Below are 15,121 nucleotides of genomic sequence, written 5' to 3' on the forward strand. Positions count from 1 at the left end.
AGATGCCTGGACAATGAGGCCTGGCTTGGCTTCTTCTGCCAAAGAAGAGCCAAGCAAACCACTCCATTAAAAAGGGGCCAAGTTGTAACAGTGGGCAAGTCTTCACTAGAAAAATGTTGGAATTAAGAAAATCCATTTGCCATGAATAACCACTGACTTCCCTACATGTGGGCCAATACTAATGTGACTCCTATTAAGGCCTTACTCACATCCAGGCCTGTCCACACTAGAATGCTGTAGGCATCAAAGAATTTTCTAGGGCATAGATTTACAGACTTCTAATGCCCAACGGGCCCTCAGATACAAAGAATTTTGTCCTTCCTTAATAACAACTCATGCTAGTCTTGGAGTCTAGTCAGAGCTTCTCCTAGGGATGATGTTTAGAGAAAGCCAAGGTGAACTTTATGCTTCTTCCTTGAAGTGGCTAAGAAGATCTCAGGATTTTCAGGACCTGGGGAAGCATGGAAGCAGGTCTGGTATGTTGGGGGCTTTGATCCTCATGGTAGGAATCTCGCTATGCTTCTTACCCTGTATATATTTTCCCATCAGGACTGTGCAGGACCCCTAAGCAGCCTCCCAACCCCCCTTTCCCCTGGGGGAGCTGGGGAATTCCTGCCAAGCACCTTGAAGGGGAGGGGCCTCAAGTGAGCAGGGCCAGGGTCCAGCGGGGGTGGGGGGGTTCCTGCTCTGCCCCTGCCGGTCCCCACCCCATCTTGCCCTCCCATCCTCTCATCTATCCCCTGCTGGAGATGGAAGATCTTTTATTTTCTATTATTTATAACCTCAGACTTGGGCCCCCTGTTTTTTTCTTCCCCATTAACTTGAAGTGACCTGTGTGAGAGAGAGACAGACAGACAGATGCCCCACAAGGATGGTTGGACAAGGACTTTTACTTTTTATTACATAAAAAATATTAAAAAATAAAATAAAAAAAATAAAAATTTTAAACTACATCAGGGTGACAGCAGGTTAAGACTCTGACACAAGCCCTGTGGAGTTGCCATCTCCAGCAGAATAGAGACATGGAAGGCACTGCAGGACTCTGTTGTTTTGGATTCCTTACTAAAAAGTGAAAAGGACACTAGGCTCCGAGTTAGGGGAGCCACTGATTCCTTGCTTTGCCACTCACAGGCCGTGTAACCTGAATTTTTCTGACAGTCCTTTTCTTCACCTGCTGAATGGAATAATCGTTCCTGCCCCTATGACCTCACAGGGTTGTTGTGGGGATCAAGGAAGGTCACATTACGTGTGGGAGCACTTTCTAATCTGTGAAATGCTAGCAAATATAAGGAGTTGCTAGGATTTACAGCAGTAAGGTTAGATAGAGTCCATCTCTAAAATAATCCAACTGGCTTGCTTTGGAGGCTTGGCTCCAATACAGCACTGCAGAGCCAGGACCATGAAACATTCTGAGTCATTTGTCTGCTTGTCTAGGTATAATTTTTAGATGCTGCAGGTGGGCGGCCAGCAGGTAATTGCATCTTAAAAAGTATTTATTGAGCACCCACTCTGTACATGCTTGTTTTAAAAAGTAATTGGGAAGCACTTGTTCACACATGGTCTTTTAGTGAAATAGATGGAGCCAACTACCACCCACCAGCCCCGGAAAGGCAGGCATCCTGGCCTGAGGGGCTGTGAGTGCTGGGTCCTCACATATGCCCAGTAAGGATTCACATCTGGCTTCCAGCATTTCCCTGTCTTGTTGGGGAACCAGGCACCAACAGAGACAGGTTTTGTCTGTCTCAGTGGTTCTCAAGCAGGAGCAATTTTGTACCATTTTCCCCAGGCCCAGGGGACAGTTGGCAATGACTGGAGACATTCTTGATTGTTAAAACTGGAGAAGGGGGTACTACTGGCATCTAGTGGGTAGAGGCCAGGGCTGATGCTAAACATCCTTCAAAACATGTGACAGCCCCCCACGATAATGAAGTTATCTGGCCTATATGGTAACAGCACTGACATTGAGAAACACTGTTCCAACCTCATCTGGTTAATCTTAAAATCCCTTTTAGATTGGAACTTGGATTTTTTTTTAAGCCAAGCACAAAAATTTACTGTTCATGAGAATAACTCATTTTTTAAAAGATTTATTTATTTTAGAGAGAGAGAGAACACTAGTGGAGGGAGGGGCAGAGGGAGAAGAAGAGGGAGGGAATCCCAAGCAGACTTCCCACTGAGCCTGATGTGATGCATGGCTTGATGCCATGACCCTGAGATCATGACCTAAGCCAAAATCAAGAGTTGGACGCTTATCCAACTGCACCACCCAGATACCCCGAGAACTCATTTTTAAGCTAATTTTTTTATTATGGTGAAAAACATATAACATTAAATTTACCATCTTAACCATTTTTAAGAATACAGTTCAGTGGCATTAAGTATATTCACATTGTCAAACGTCTCCAGTGGATTATGTGTTGTTTTTTTTTTTTAATTTTTTTTTTTAAATTTTTATTTATTTATGAGAGTCACAGAGAGAGAGAGGCAGAGACACAGGCAGAGGGAGAAGCAGGCTCCATGCTCCGGGAGCCCGACGTGGGATTCAATCCCGGGTCTCCAGGATCGCGCCCTGCGCCAAAGGCAGGCGCCAAACCGCTGCGCCACCCAGGGATCCCCTGGATTATGTGTTTTTAACTGGCTGCTCTTATTCAACAAAACTTTCTAAGCACTTGCCACGTGCCAGGCTGAATACTTGGGGATGTGAAAATGAGTAAGACTCAGTCCCTGCCCTCAAGGAATTGTGTGAAGTGAGGACATGTAAGTGGACACGGAGCTGACAACAACTGTCCTATATGACAAGATATCAAGAATGGAAAGGTCACTGGCATGGGCCACTCACAACAAGCTTCCTGGAAGAGGGGAAGTATAAGATGGATGCTGATGAGTAAGAAAACTCAAATCAGCAGAGAGGAAGGGGAAAGCGCTGGCTGGCTGATAAGCAGGGCAGGTTTGTATTGAATTGGCCAGTTCTTCTCATCGGCTCAACCGGTCCAATCTAAATTTCTTTTCTTTCTTTCTTTTTTTTTTTTTTATTTATTTGACAGAAGAGAGAAAGAGTGCAAGCAGAGGGAAGGTCAGAGGGAGAGGGAGAAACAGGATCCCCACTGAGCAGGGAGCCCAATGTGGGGCTCTGTCTTAGGACCCTGGGATCATGACCCGAGCCAGAGGCAGACACTCTACCAAATGAGCCACCCGGGTGTCTCCCAATCTAATTCTGAACCAGAATTAGTGAGTATATGTCAGGGAATTGGAGGTGGGAGGGAAGTGAGGGTGGTGGAGAAGGAGGAATTCAAGGAGAGAAGGAAACTAATATTTATTGAATATATACCAGGTGATACCAGCTTTATTTTAATACTGCACAAAAAATTTCCACTTACAGGGAAGTAAAGTGATTATTAACTTGTTGCAGGTTACAAAGCTTATAAATAGACAAGCAGTTTGCATACCTAAGACTACCTCCAAAGACCCTCCTCTTCCCCTATATCATTGATGCTTCCTCCCTTTCAATGACACAGTGATACAAATCATGGAAAAAGTCCTATGCCTTTTACTCTAGCTTCAGGGCCTGTTAACAAAAGCTGCTTTATCCCTAAGGCAACTTGATCTGCCTGTATCAGGTACTTACTAAATACTCTATGCAGAACTGTACTCTAAAGAAACAGCTAAAGCATTTATGCATTTCACAGATATATTTAAAATCTATATACAGATGAGAAAAGTACATTGATAATTCTGCAGCAAGTGTACCACTACTCTCTCTGGGTAATCCACCTTCACAGGATGAAGCACTGTGTGAGATTGCCTGGAACATCCTCCGGCATACTTTGAAACCCTCACCGCAGAAGTGACGTCGCTGCTCATGCTGAGGTTATTTAAAGTAGGTAGCAAACCAATGGGAATACTTGTGACTGTGACAAAGGATGAAGGATGAGATGTAATTGATAAAGCTTTTCAGCTCAAACTTCATTCATTCTATAAATAAAATAGCTTAAAATAGGCCTGAGGGACACTTTTTGTTTCTTAGAAATAAAATTCAGCCAGTGCTCAGCATGGGGCCTAGCATATAAGGTGCTGAGTAAGTGTTTGTTGAATGTTAAAATATGGACTAGTCTCAGATCCTGGATCAGCAGCTCCCATCTCTGTCCCAGGGAATAGCCTGCAGTTTGCCATTTCCAGATTTCCAGGGAGAAGGGACTGGGGTGGGTATGTTCCTCTGTAGGCATGTTCTAGGAGGGAGCAAGGCATAGTCTTTCTTGCTCTGTATGCTATGCTCAGCCAGGAGTTAAAAATTGGAAGGGAACAGTTCCTACTCCCTGGGCTTCTGAGTGGTTGCTGTTTTTGGTGGTTCAGAATATATTATTGGATTATTTGTTCATGCCGGCTTTTTTGACACCTCTGCATCACCCCAAACATAAACAACAAAATAAGACCAACGAATGCTTGAGGCTTTTCTTTATGAGGTAGCTATGATCTGGATTAACCCTCAGAGGAAAGAAAACCTTAGTAGCCAGGCAATTTGAGAAGCCCCAATCTGTATGCCCCATACCTCCACGCCACTTTAATAAGCTGGTTTAATTCAGAAAAGCTATATATATGCTGCCATATATATATGCTATATATATGCTTCTCTCCAAGAAGGTCATTTGATCCAGGTACAGGGTAATTGTTGTTGTTGTTGTTTTTCTAAATAAGATGAGCTATTTGGTTCTGTTTCTTCGACACAGTTTTTACCTGCTGGGTTATATTTTCTTCCTCCAACCCCAAGAGTCTGCTAGTCACTCAATCTGCATAACTCTGCTCTTGGGGAGAACATATTATAGCTCTGCTAGTAGCTGGCTCAACCAGATTGCTCCTTGAGCTCCATGGTTCCTGGAGGCAGGAAGCATGCAACAAGATCCCTGTCCCCAGCTGCCTGGAGCTACATGCTGTGGAGCACTTTGGTTAAGCCCAGTGGCTTCAGAGTTCAATGACCTAAGGGAAATCCTGGCTCTATCATTGACCTCTTGTTCATTCAAACCTTTCCTTTCTATAACGGTACTAATTGCATGAAATTAGAAGAGAATATTTATAAAGCACTGATCAGGTACTACTACCAGTGCATAGCAGTGCTCAGGAAATGGTAGCTACTTATTAAGATTGCACTGCTGGGTATAGCCTTTCTCTGTTCACCAAGATGTGTTTGTTTTGACAAGCCTCCTACTTGGCTTCTGTCTCAGAGTTTTCTCTGAGAACAATGAGTTTTAAACATGTTTTTATCTTGAATGAACCAAATCCTAATCCCTCCATGTTTTTGAAAAAAGTTGAAGTACAAACTCAAGAAGCAATTGCCACACTCCATCCTCTGGTTAATATCCAGTAGACATTTTGGGGATTAGAAAGCTAATACAAAAAAAAAAAAAAAAAAAAAAAAAGAAAAAAAGAAAAGAAAAGAAAGCTAATACATCATACTAGAGACTAAAATGTAAAATCTTCTGAAGTGGTGGAAAACACATGGGTTTGAAAATCTTCTGAACTTGAAAAATTTCCAAATCAGCCCAATGCCATTGTAGTATGGTCACAGATACCCACTTCTTTGTTGACAAATACTCTTTTTTAAAAAAAAGTTTTCCCCCCAACCCTTCAATATCAGACATTCAAGGTCTTTCCTGACTCTGATAGTAGGGGTATGGTCCTCCCTGGTCTAAACCCCCACCACACAATACACACTGGCTTTATTCCTTTCTGTCTCAGTTGCCGATTAGAGATTAGGAATGGCTAAGAGCTTTGGCTCTGGAGTTAGACCATCTCAGTGATCAGTTGTGTGACCATGGGCAAATTACCTACCAGCTCTGTGACTCAGTTCCCCATGTATAAAAATAGAGATAATTATGATGTCTACTTCCATGGGAGTGGTCAGGATTAAATAAGGTAATATACATAAAAAGTTCATAGCACAGGAACTGGCATTTAGAGCTCAATAAATACTATTTTATTGTATTTATCTTATTGTTTTGAAGATTTTATTTTTAAGGAATCTCTATATCCAGTGGGGCTTACCCACTATACCCACAACCCTGAGATCAAGAGTCACATGCTCCACTCACTGAGCCAGCTAGGCTGGCTTTTTTTTTTTTTTTTTTTAATCCTGTTAGTGGGAAAGAGTGGTCTAACAGCTAGACCTGCATTCAGTATTGCTCTGCAGCAAGTATACCATGTCCATTCATAAACATATATTGTGCTAAAAACAAAATGGTCTGACATAATATGAATATTTTTTCTTTAGGCTCTGCAGCTGGCCTGGTGCCATCAGACCTAGATTCTGGGTATGTACCTAAATACGTTATTGGTATAAAGTGATCTAAATAGCCAGAAACTCTGTGGGTACCTCGACCATGGCTGGGGAGAACTCTGGTCCTAAGAGGAAAGGTGGGCATGTGAGAGAGTTAATAGGAGTATAGTCTATGCTGGTCAGACCCTATAGCAGCTGAGCCAACACCACCTCAGGCTGCCCCTGCCCCAAGTCTTACTGCAATTGTACCAGGAATGTAACCTTCTATCTCCAGCTGATTGCTTAGCTCCCCTTTACACTGGGACACTCCTTTGCTATGAACACACCACTAACTGCTTCATCTATAAAAAACAAGGACCTCTGCCCAGGGTCTAAACGAAAGCATCCTTTTAGGACGTAAACATAGAAAAAGCTCAGTTCAGGACTCAGACAAGCTCCAGGTTTGAATCTCGCCTTCAATAACTTTTTAGGTGGGCAAATGTCAACAAGTTGCTTATCCCTCTGAACCTCTATTTTCTTATTTGGAGAAAGGGATAAGAAGTGCCTCCCAAGAAGGGTATTGTGAGGGATAAATAGGATACTGATGTTGGGTAATTGTACAAGTTTCTGGCCTATAATAATAAGTGCTTAATAACATTGGGGCACCTGGTTGGCTCAGTCAGTGGAGCATGTAACTCTTTTTTATTTTTTTAAAGATTTTATTTATTTATTCATGAGACACCACACACAGAGAAGCAGAGACACAGGCAGAGGGAGAAGCAAGCTTCATGCAGGGAGCCTGATATGGGACTCGGTCCCAGATCCTGGGATCATGCCCTGAGCCAAAGGCAGATGCTCAACCACTGAGCCACCCAGGAGTCCCAAGTGTGTAACTCTTGATCTCAAGGTTGTAGGTTTGAACCCCACATTAAGTGAAAGATAGCTTAAAAAATAAAATCTTAAAAAAATAATGATAGCTCTTAATAGTAGCTTGGGTATCATTGATAGATAAATTTTGCCATTCCATCACACTCACTTTGGATTTTGGAGGGACTGCACATTCATGGGGAAATCTGAGTTCATTTGCTGCCAATAGATTCCCTTAGCCAAGTACACAGAGAGCAATAATCTGGTTAGATTAGGGCAAAGATGATGTTAAAAAATTAAAATGGCCTGGAATTCTTGGCTAGCTCAGTCAGTGGAGCATGCAACTTTTGATCTCAGGATTGTGAGTTCAAGCCCCATTTGAGTGTAAATCTTACTTAAAAACAAAAACAAAACAAAACAAAACAAAAAAACAGCTCAACCTACTTGTCCAGGCTGATTCTTCAAGCCAAGTTCCCAATAGTCCTTCAGGTAAACACTTCTTATTACTACCATATTCAAATTTTTGTCCAAGAGCCAATTAAGTACAATAATCATTTGAGTGATTGTTTCATGTCAGGCTAAGCACCACAGATTCAAAGATGTAGAAGATATTTTTTTTCTCAAGGGATTAACTGTTTAGTTGTTATTCTTTTACCTATGAAATCTCCTAGAATCATCTTCTCCATTCCATCTTTCCCCATATCCTTCAATATATTTCTTAATCCAGTGCTGGGTGACAACTCTCTTCTTACACTTCCTACCATTCACCTAACTTTGCCCTCATTCAGCTCCTACACAACTCAAACATATCATTTTAATTTTTAATGTTCTTTGTTTAATGTATATGAATCTCATCTCCCCAATCAGATTATAGGTAACTCTGGTGCATGAGTTTCTATTAGTTCATTCTATATTCCCTAACACCTGCCATTCTGTTATTACTAATTTAGATCATCGATGATTGTCAATGAAGTTTTATGAGCTTGTATGAAACACATAGTTTAACTTATTCCCCTAAGTCAGTTGGGTATGAGATAGATAGATTTGAGGCAAATGCTATTTTCCCATACTGTATCACCTGACCTACTTAGGAAATTTCCTTTCTCTTTTTGCCTTCTAATTTTCTCTCTTCCACAGTGTTGGAAGATCACTGAATTCTGCATGGAAAATGCCATTTCTATTTTTGCAGTTGGTCTTGAAAAGACTTGAATCATTATCATCTACTCAGAAACTCCACTAGAAGAGGACAAAGCAGCTGCTCAGTACATCTGCAAGTCAACAACTGTGCAGGAGGAAAAGCAGAAAGGATTTTGCCCCCATATCGTCCTAAAGGGGAACTCTGTCTCACTCTAGCTTAAATGGAGGTAGAATAGTGCCTATTAACTAACACTGCAAAGATTCTCATGGTTTGAAAAAACATCCTGCTTTCTCTGAAATCACCTATTTGGGATCTCTCTTCACCACAGAATTATTATTTTTGTCATTGTAACATCAATGGGAATATTGGGACTATTCTCACACTGAAGCGCAATCTGTAAGGTTGTAAAAAATCAGTAGTAACATTCACCCAAGAGATTGTATTTCTTCAATATTTATTAAGCTATTGAAGAAAGAGACAAGAACAACCTTGGTATATATGAAAATATCCTCTACCTTGAATACCTGAGCATATACAGAAGTGGGTGAGCAAGGCTGAGGCAGGAAGGAGGTTTAATTGTGCTTGTGTGCATGTGGGTGTGTACATCTAGGTATGAATCAGAACCTTCCCAAAGGGAGGAAAATGCTTAATCCTATCAGTCAAACTGGTGAAAGAGGTAACAGGCTCTGGGCTATTTATAGACCTTAAATTGGCATGTGCTATACATATCGAATACTTTGCTGATTTCATTTTTTAGAGCAATTGAGATAAAGGAGAAGCAAAGAAAAGGTAGTAAGAGATTCAGATCATGACTGTAATTTTAAAAGTAACATTACCTTTCTTATAACTGTAGATGCCTGGAAAATTTCCCAGACTCAGAGAATTAGATAAAATGGGATTCCATTTTGAAAACAGAGCAGATATAACATGATCACTGAAGTCTGGGTGTAGAGGTGAAGAGGATTATCTGAATACTGTACTGATTTTATTTGATTTCAAGGGTGTTCTCCAGTGTCACTATTGCTCAGGTGACAAAATGCCTCTGTGCTGCTGCATATGACATGGGCTCATCCAGAGACACTGATTCGTGGGCAACAGGACACAATAAGCCTTCAAAAGGAACTTTGGAGAGATGACACAAACATACCTGGCCTGACCTACCCATGCCCCTTTCGCTGGGCAGAGGGTAAAGCCCTCTATCAAAAACAGCAAAAGAAACGCTCACCCTCTGAATTAAGGACAGTAATGAGCTATTGCTCATTCATCTCCAGGGCCTCTCTGGAAAGAGGAAGATGTATTGTCTAGAGATGGAACCATATTTGGGATCCTCTGCCTAGCAGACTGTGGTTAGGGGATTGGAGTGGCTTGCACTGGCACTCTTAGGGAAACTCAGGCCCCCCAGCTTCAAAGTCTTCCAGCTGGGACACATTTTATCCATCAGTTTCCCCTTGACTCCACATTCTAGTCCTTCTAGTTACTCCTATTTCCCTTTGAGAGCCTCATAAGGTCTTCTATGAATGTTAAGAGATCAGTGGACTCTCTAGGGAACCAAAGAAATTGCAAACTACATTTACGAAGAGGCATAATCCATCTAATCTCTCCTTTTCTTCTATGGTTTATTTCCTCTTCTGTGAAATGGGAACAACAGCCCTGTCACATCTACAGAGCGGGAGTGCTGGATAAGATGAAAAAGCTACAGAAGGGTAAGGCGTTATCACTGCTCTTGTAGCTATTTTCATTATTACACATCCCTTAGGCCCACAGTTTCTCAGGATGTAAAACAACAGAATATCTAAGTAGGTCTCAAAAGCCCGTTCACAGTCTGCTAAAGAGATGGCTACATGAAAGCTTGCTGGAAATTCCGGTTCCCTAGCCCCACTGTAAGTCAATGGAATCAGAACTTTCAAGTGTGGAGCCAGGAGACCTGTATTTTCAACAAGCTCCCAGGCTTGTTGACCATCAGCCAGGTGTGTGAGCCCTATTGCTTCATTCTATGAACACTGTACAGAACTGCTCAGCCTAGTTTGGAGGAAGAGATGGATGACAAACACAGATTCCTAGACCCCTCAAATGTGTGTGGGGGGGATGGGTTGCAGCACAGGTGAATGACAATCCTTTTCTAAGGAAGTAGGAAGCAAAAATAGCACTTTTGAAGGGCTAAGATTCCACAAGAGGACCACCAGAGAAGGGAAAGAGTGGTGGGTAGAAAAAGGAATTGGACTCACCTACAATGATACCACAAGCACTGACCAATCCAATCTCTTTCTTCAGGGCTACTCCGCCCCCTGTGGAACCAGTCTCCTGGCTGGCCTCCAACTCGCTCCCACCTGGATGGTTCTTTTCAGCGTTGTTTCGGTGCCTGGCTCCTTTTTCCATCTTTCTCACAGGGTTTTCACCTCCAAAAGGTATCTCCCTTTCTAAATACTTGTGGGTGCAAATATATTTTAAGAGACTGTCTTTCAAATTGAAATGTCCTTTTCTGAAATAAGGACCACTCCTACCCTCTTGAAAAAGACTCAGGCAGATAAAAGAGAAAACCAAAAATATTCCTATTCCGTATTGACACTTTCTTGTCACTTGTGCTGACGAACAACAGAAGGGTTGTTAAAAGGGACGAAAAGAGACACAGATATTTGAATATAAAAATAGAACTGTACCAGCTACTCCGGCTGGAATTTTCCTGAAGGGGATGTAGATCTTCAGAGACCAGGATGGCTCTGCAATGTGTACCAGGCAATGGCTTATTTTAGACGCTTCAAAGATATAGTCTGGGTTTCACTCAGCTCTGCCTCTAAGGAAACAAAGATTGTCTTTACCTCCCCTTAGACCTTTCTTTTACGATGAAGATAAGAGTTTTCATTAACTGAAAGGAAAAAAAAAAAAAAAAAAAAAGGCAATCCTCCGGTACTTTCTTCTCTTCCAGAAAAACAACTGTGGACCAGACCGGTTTGCTCTAGATCTTGTTTCCACCTGCTGTGGGTTTGTTTTCCCCTCCCTGTCTTCTGTCTTCTGCTTTTTCCAGATGTCCTCTTATGTCTTGTTTGTTTTCCTGTTCTTGTTTTCTTTCCTCTGAGCTCCGACCTCACGGCACAGACTGCCCCATCTCTCTAGGTTATGGGAGAGTGACTCTGGCACACACGATCGTGCTTCCCTTTTAGCATGGGGTTTTATGTGCCGAGCTAGCTCCGCCCCCACCTCCACGGTCTCTCCATCCTCTGTCCTCTCCTCCCTCCTCTTCAATTTAAATATTAGCACACAGCCCCCATAGATCACCGAGAAGATGGATTAAAATATTCTGCTTTGTAATCGTCTCTCATGCTCCATTTTTCTCCTTGTGAGAAGTGGAAGTAAAATCCTTCCATGTCAACTGTTCTGGGAGAGTTCATTAGCTGGTATAGCGTTACAGGTCACACAGCATTTGTGAGCTTTATAAATAAGAGACTGGTTGTGCAGACACTTAAATGCCATCAGAAATACACTGGCGACTGTGCTAAAATATTTATGTCCGGATCATTTGAGGATACAGGAGAGAAGGTTATAAGGACCTTGTCTTCAAGTTTCTGAAAGTAGGAAATGCTTGGGGGTGGGGTGGGGAATGGAAAGAATTAAGAATAATGGAGAAGAGGTTCATTTAGTATAATTGTGAGCTGTGAAGAGCATAGGTGAAACAATCCCCAGGAAGAGGTGGTAGACTTGCTGTTCACAGCTCTTACTTAGGTTAGCTAAAACAGGACAAAAATGACTCCCACCCTGGACCCAGGAAAGAATGATACAAAATCTGGTAGAATGGAAACTTTCACAACTTCCAACTTATTTTGCATTGATAGATTACTTGAGAGACAGCCTGGGGAAGAAGTGGGGAGCTTTCAGCACCTTTCTGATCATAAAGCAGATTGCTGGTGTTAAGAGATGGCCAACTTATTACCATATTGATACTGTGTCTTGGCGTCCCTGAAGAATTTCACCCAGGAACTGCTGCCTTATGGTGAGAGCAATGATATCTATTATAATTGTAAAGTACTTTGAAAAAGCAGCAAGAAGCAATAGAGCAGATCACTCTATAAACCCAAAATAAAATTACTTTGAATCTATATTAAATAAATTATGCAAAAGCATTTGATTTTTAAGTGAGTCTGAGGGGATCCCTGCAGCGGTTTAGCGCCTGCCTTTGGCCCAGGGCACTATCCTGGAGTCCCAGGATCGAGTCCCGTGTCAGGCCGTGTCAGGCTCCCGGCATGGAGCCTGCTTCTCCCTCTGCCTGTGTCTCTGCCTCTCTCTCTCTCTCTATGTCTATCATGAATTAAAAAAAAAAAAAAAATTAAAGTGAGTCTGAAAAAATAAAGGTCCCCACACTGACCAGTAAGTACAGAAATTTGGCCTCACTTTTGGGATAATGTTCCAAAAGACTTCAGATTTTAAGGAAAATAAATACTTAATTGCTTAAAGTAGGGATGGTTGAGCTATTGTAGCAAAGACTTTCCAAATAAGATAAAGTCCAATCCACAGTATTTCCACTTTGCCCCTTAACACTCAGCAAGTATTAAGAAGTTTCAAAGGTTGGGAGTTCAATCTCTTCTTCAAGATACAGCAAATTGAAAGCCTCAGCAAAATAAATAAATAAATAAATAAATAAATAAATAGGATTTTTAATGAAAAGAACAGACAAATAAGGAAATATATAGCACAGAACTCCATGGGAGGGGAGGAGTCATGGCAATTTTAAATTGCCTCTGGCCTTTCCTGAAGGACAAAGCATTGAGGAAAAATTTGATGGATTCATTTTAAACAATATGATTTGAAGACTTCCGCTCAAGGTACAAAACAAATAATCTTTCTCCTTCTCAAATAGGAGTTCTTTCCATAATATTTATATTTCCAATTTAAATACAGATTTAATATGAGATAAAACATGAATGTGCAAATCAACCACAGAATGGTAAGCTTTAGCCAGCTGAATTTATGATTGAAGAAATTAAGGAGAGTTATGGGATCAAATACATTCTTGGGGTGAAGTGGTACTAAGCATATCACTAAAATACTTAGTACTAAGGACTCTTCCCTCTTTCAACAGGACTATTTATTCATATTATATGGCTCTCTTCAGGTTGGAATCTTTTTTGTGAAATAAACCCTAGGTGTGTCAAAATTCTACATGACTAACATTGAACACAGAGAGTAAAAAAGTCTCAGTGTAATATGCTGGTAAAAAATCTATAGAAATGATTAACTGAAGTTTCTTATTGAAATTTTGAGCACTGAATTGTTTTATACTTATAACTCTATTCAACATTTGCCTATATATCTTTTGTCCTGCTTTCCACATTTAAATAGTGTTTTAGAGTCTACAAACTGTTTTATGCACAATAGCTCAGGTTTTTTTCTTCTTTATAAAATACTTTGGGTAGACAGGGTAGTTACTTTTTCTTATTATGAAGATTAAGAAGTTGAGCCTCAGAGAAGCATGTTACCTGAGGCCAAAGACAAGACAATCTATTTCTGGGCAAGCGGGATGTCAATAGTTTACACAGAGAGATTTTCCCAAGGACACTATAGCTAATTGCTGAAACCTCAACTTTTTCGCCTGAGGGAAACAGAAAGCCTTTGATCAGGGCCATGTCCACATCTGAGTTGGTGTCATAACTGTGCCTTTTAGAGAGCCACCTTGATACCAAAACTTAACATCTGTTCCGTGAAACCCACAGGACTTAATCTGCCCTCCCCTCCAACATTTGTCAACCCTTCACACAGTCCCCAGTTTGGCCATTTCCCAACTGCTTTAGTACAGCTCTGTTTCCAGTATCTGGGTGACTGTTTATTGTTGATTTGCACACTTAACGTGGAAGAAAGTGATTCTTTTAGCCAGGAAAGGGTGGGTAAGAGGGTCATTTTTTTTTTTTTAATGAATATGAACTTAACAAGGGAAAGGCTGTATGAGGCTGACACCTACTGCACAAAGAAAGATATGGCAGAGGAACATGCTACTTGTGTATAGTGAACAAAAACAGTCATGTTCCCATGTTCCCTTTTTGAAACAATAGCTAAGAAGTATCTGTTAGTGCGAGGAGTAGAACACAAAGGTCATTACACCATTCTTTCTGTTTTTCTTTCTTTTTTTTTTTCCTCCTGGACCCTATAGACAAACCCTTTCTTCTTGTTCTTTCTAACAGAGCTATGAAGTCTGGGATCGCAAAGAGAGGACCCAAATCTCTTCCTGGAGGAAACTCATGGTCCATGCTCCTACTCTCTATTCTTCTGCTTTGCACCTACATGCCCAGAGTCAGAGGAAACCCTGGTTCCAGTTAAAGCCAGCTTTCTTCCTAAAATTTAAGTGACCACTGCCTATGGTCAAACAGTGGTTTCCTGAGCTGGTGGTTCTAGGACCCTTTATTTTATCCAAAATGGAAAGCAGAGGAAAATAAGTGAGCAAAGGGGAAAGAAATAAAAGAGGAAAAGCCAGAATAGGTCAGAAAGAAAGGAAGATGAAAGGAAAAGATGTAGTTAGTTATTAAACCCTTTTTAGTGTATGCTCCGTTTGCATTTTGGACATATTCTTAAGTTCAAAGGAAGTTGTATCTTCTAGGGTTTATGCAGTCCTGAGAATCTGGATGGAGGAGATTCTGTTCTGTTATGATAATCAATTAATTCATGCTCTTCTGGAGATAATGATGAATCCTTGCACTGACACTAGAGACAAAAATTCCAGAAGATTACTCTTCTGTCTGCTGCACTTGGCTGGATTCCAGGGAGCTAGTCCAGCACTAGTGGGAAAGAAATAAAGGTGCATTCCCTGTGGCAGCCCCATGTCCTTAATTCCTTTGCTGGGCTAAATCTGTCTCAGGACCTTGGTATTCTTTCTAAGCGTTTAAGTG

The 15,121-nt window shown here is 41.3% G+C and overlaps 1 protein-coding gene across 1 annotated transcript in view; it reads right to left on the minus strand.

Annotated features, from left to right (window-relative positions):
• The window catches only part of SLC7A8 (solute carrier family 7 member 8), a 47,757-nt gene extending 36,121 nt beyond the window's left edge, over window positions 1-11,636 (minus strand). Inside the window, exon 1 of the mRNA XM_026007530.2 lies at window positions 10,478-11,636. Coding sequence (XP_025863315.1) covers window positions 10,478-10,628 — 151 coding nt within the window. The 5' untranslated portion in view covers window positions 10,629-11,636. The remainder of the gene's footprint in view (window positions 1-10,477) is intronic.
• Window positions 11,637-15,121: the final 3,485 nt, after the last annotated feature.

The sequence above is a fragment of the Vulpes vulpes genome, chromosome 6 (genome assembly GCF_048418805.1).
Source record: "Vulpes vulpes isolate BD-2025 chromosome 6, VulVul3, whole genome shotgun sequence".
In the NCBI taxonomy this organism is placed as follows: Eukaryota; Metazoa; Chordata; class Mammalia; order Carnivora; family Canidae; genus Vulpes; species Vulpes vulpes.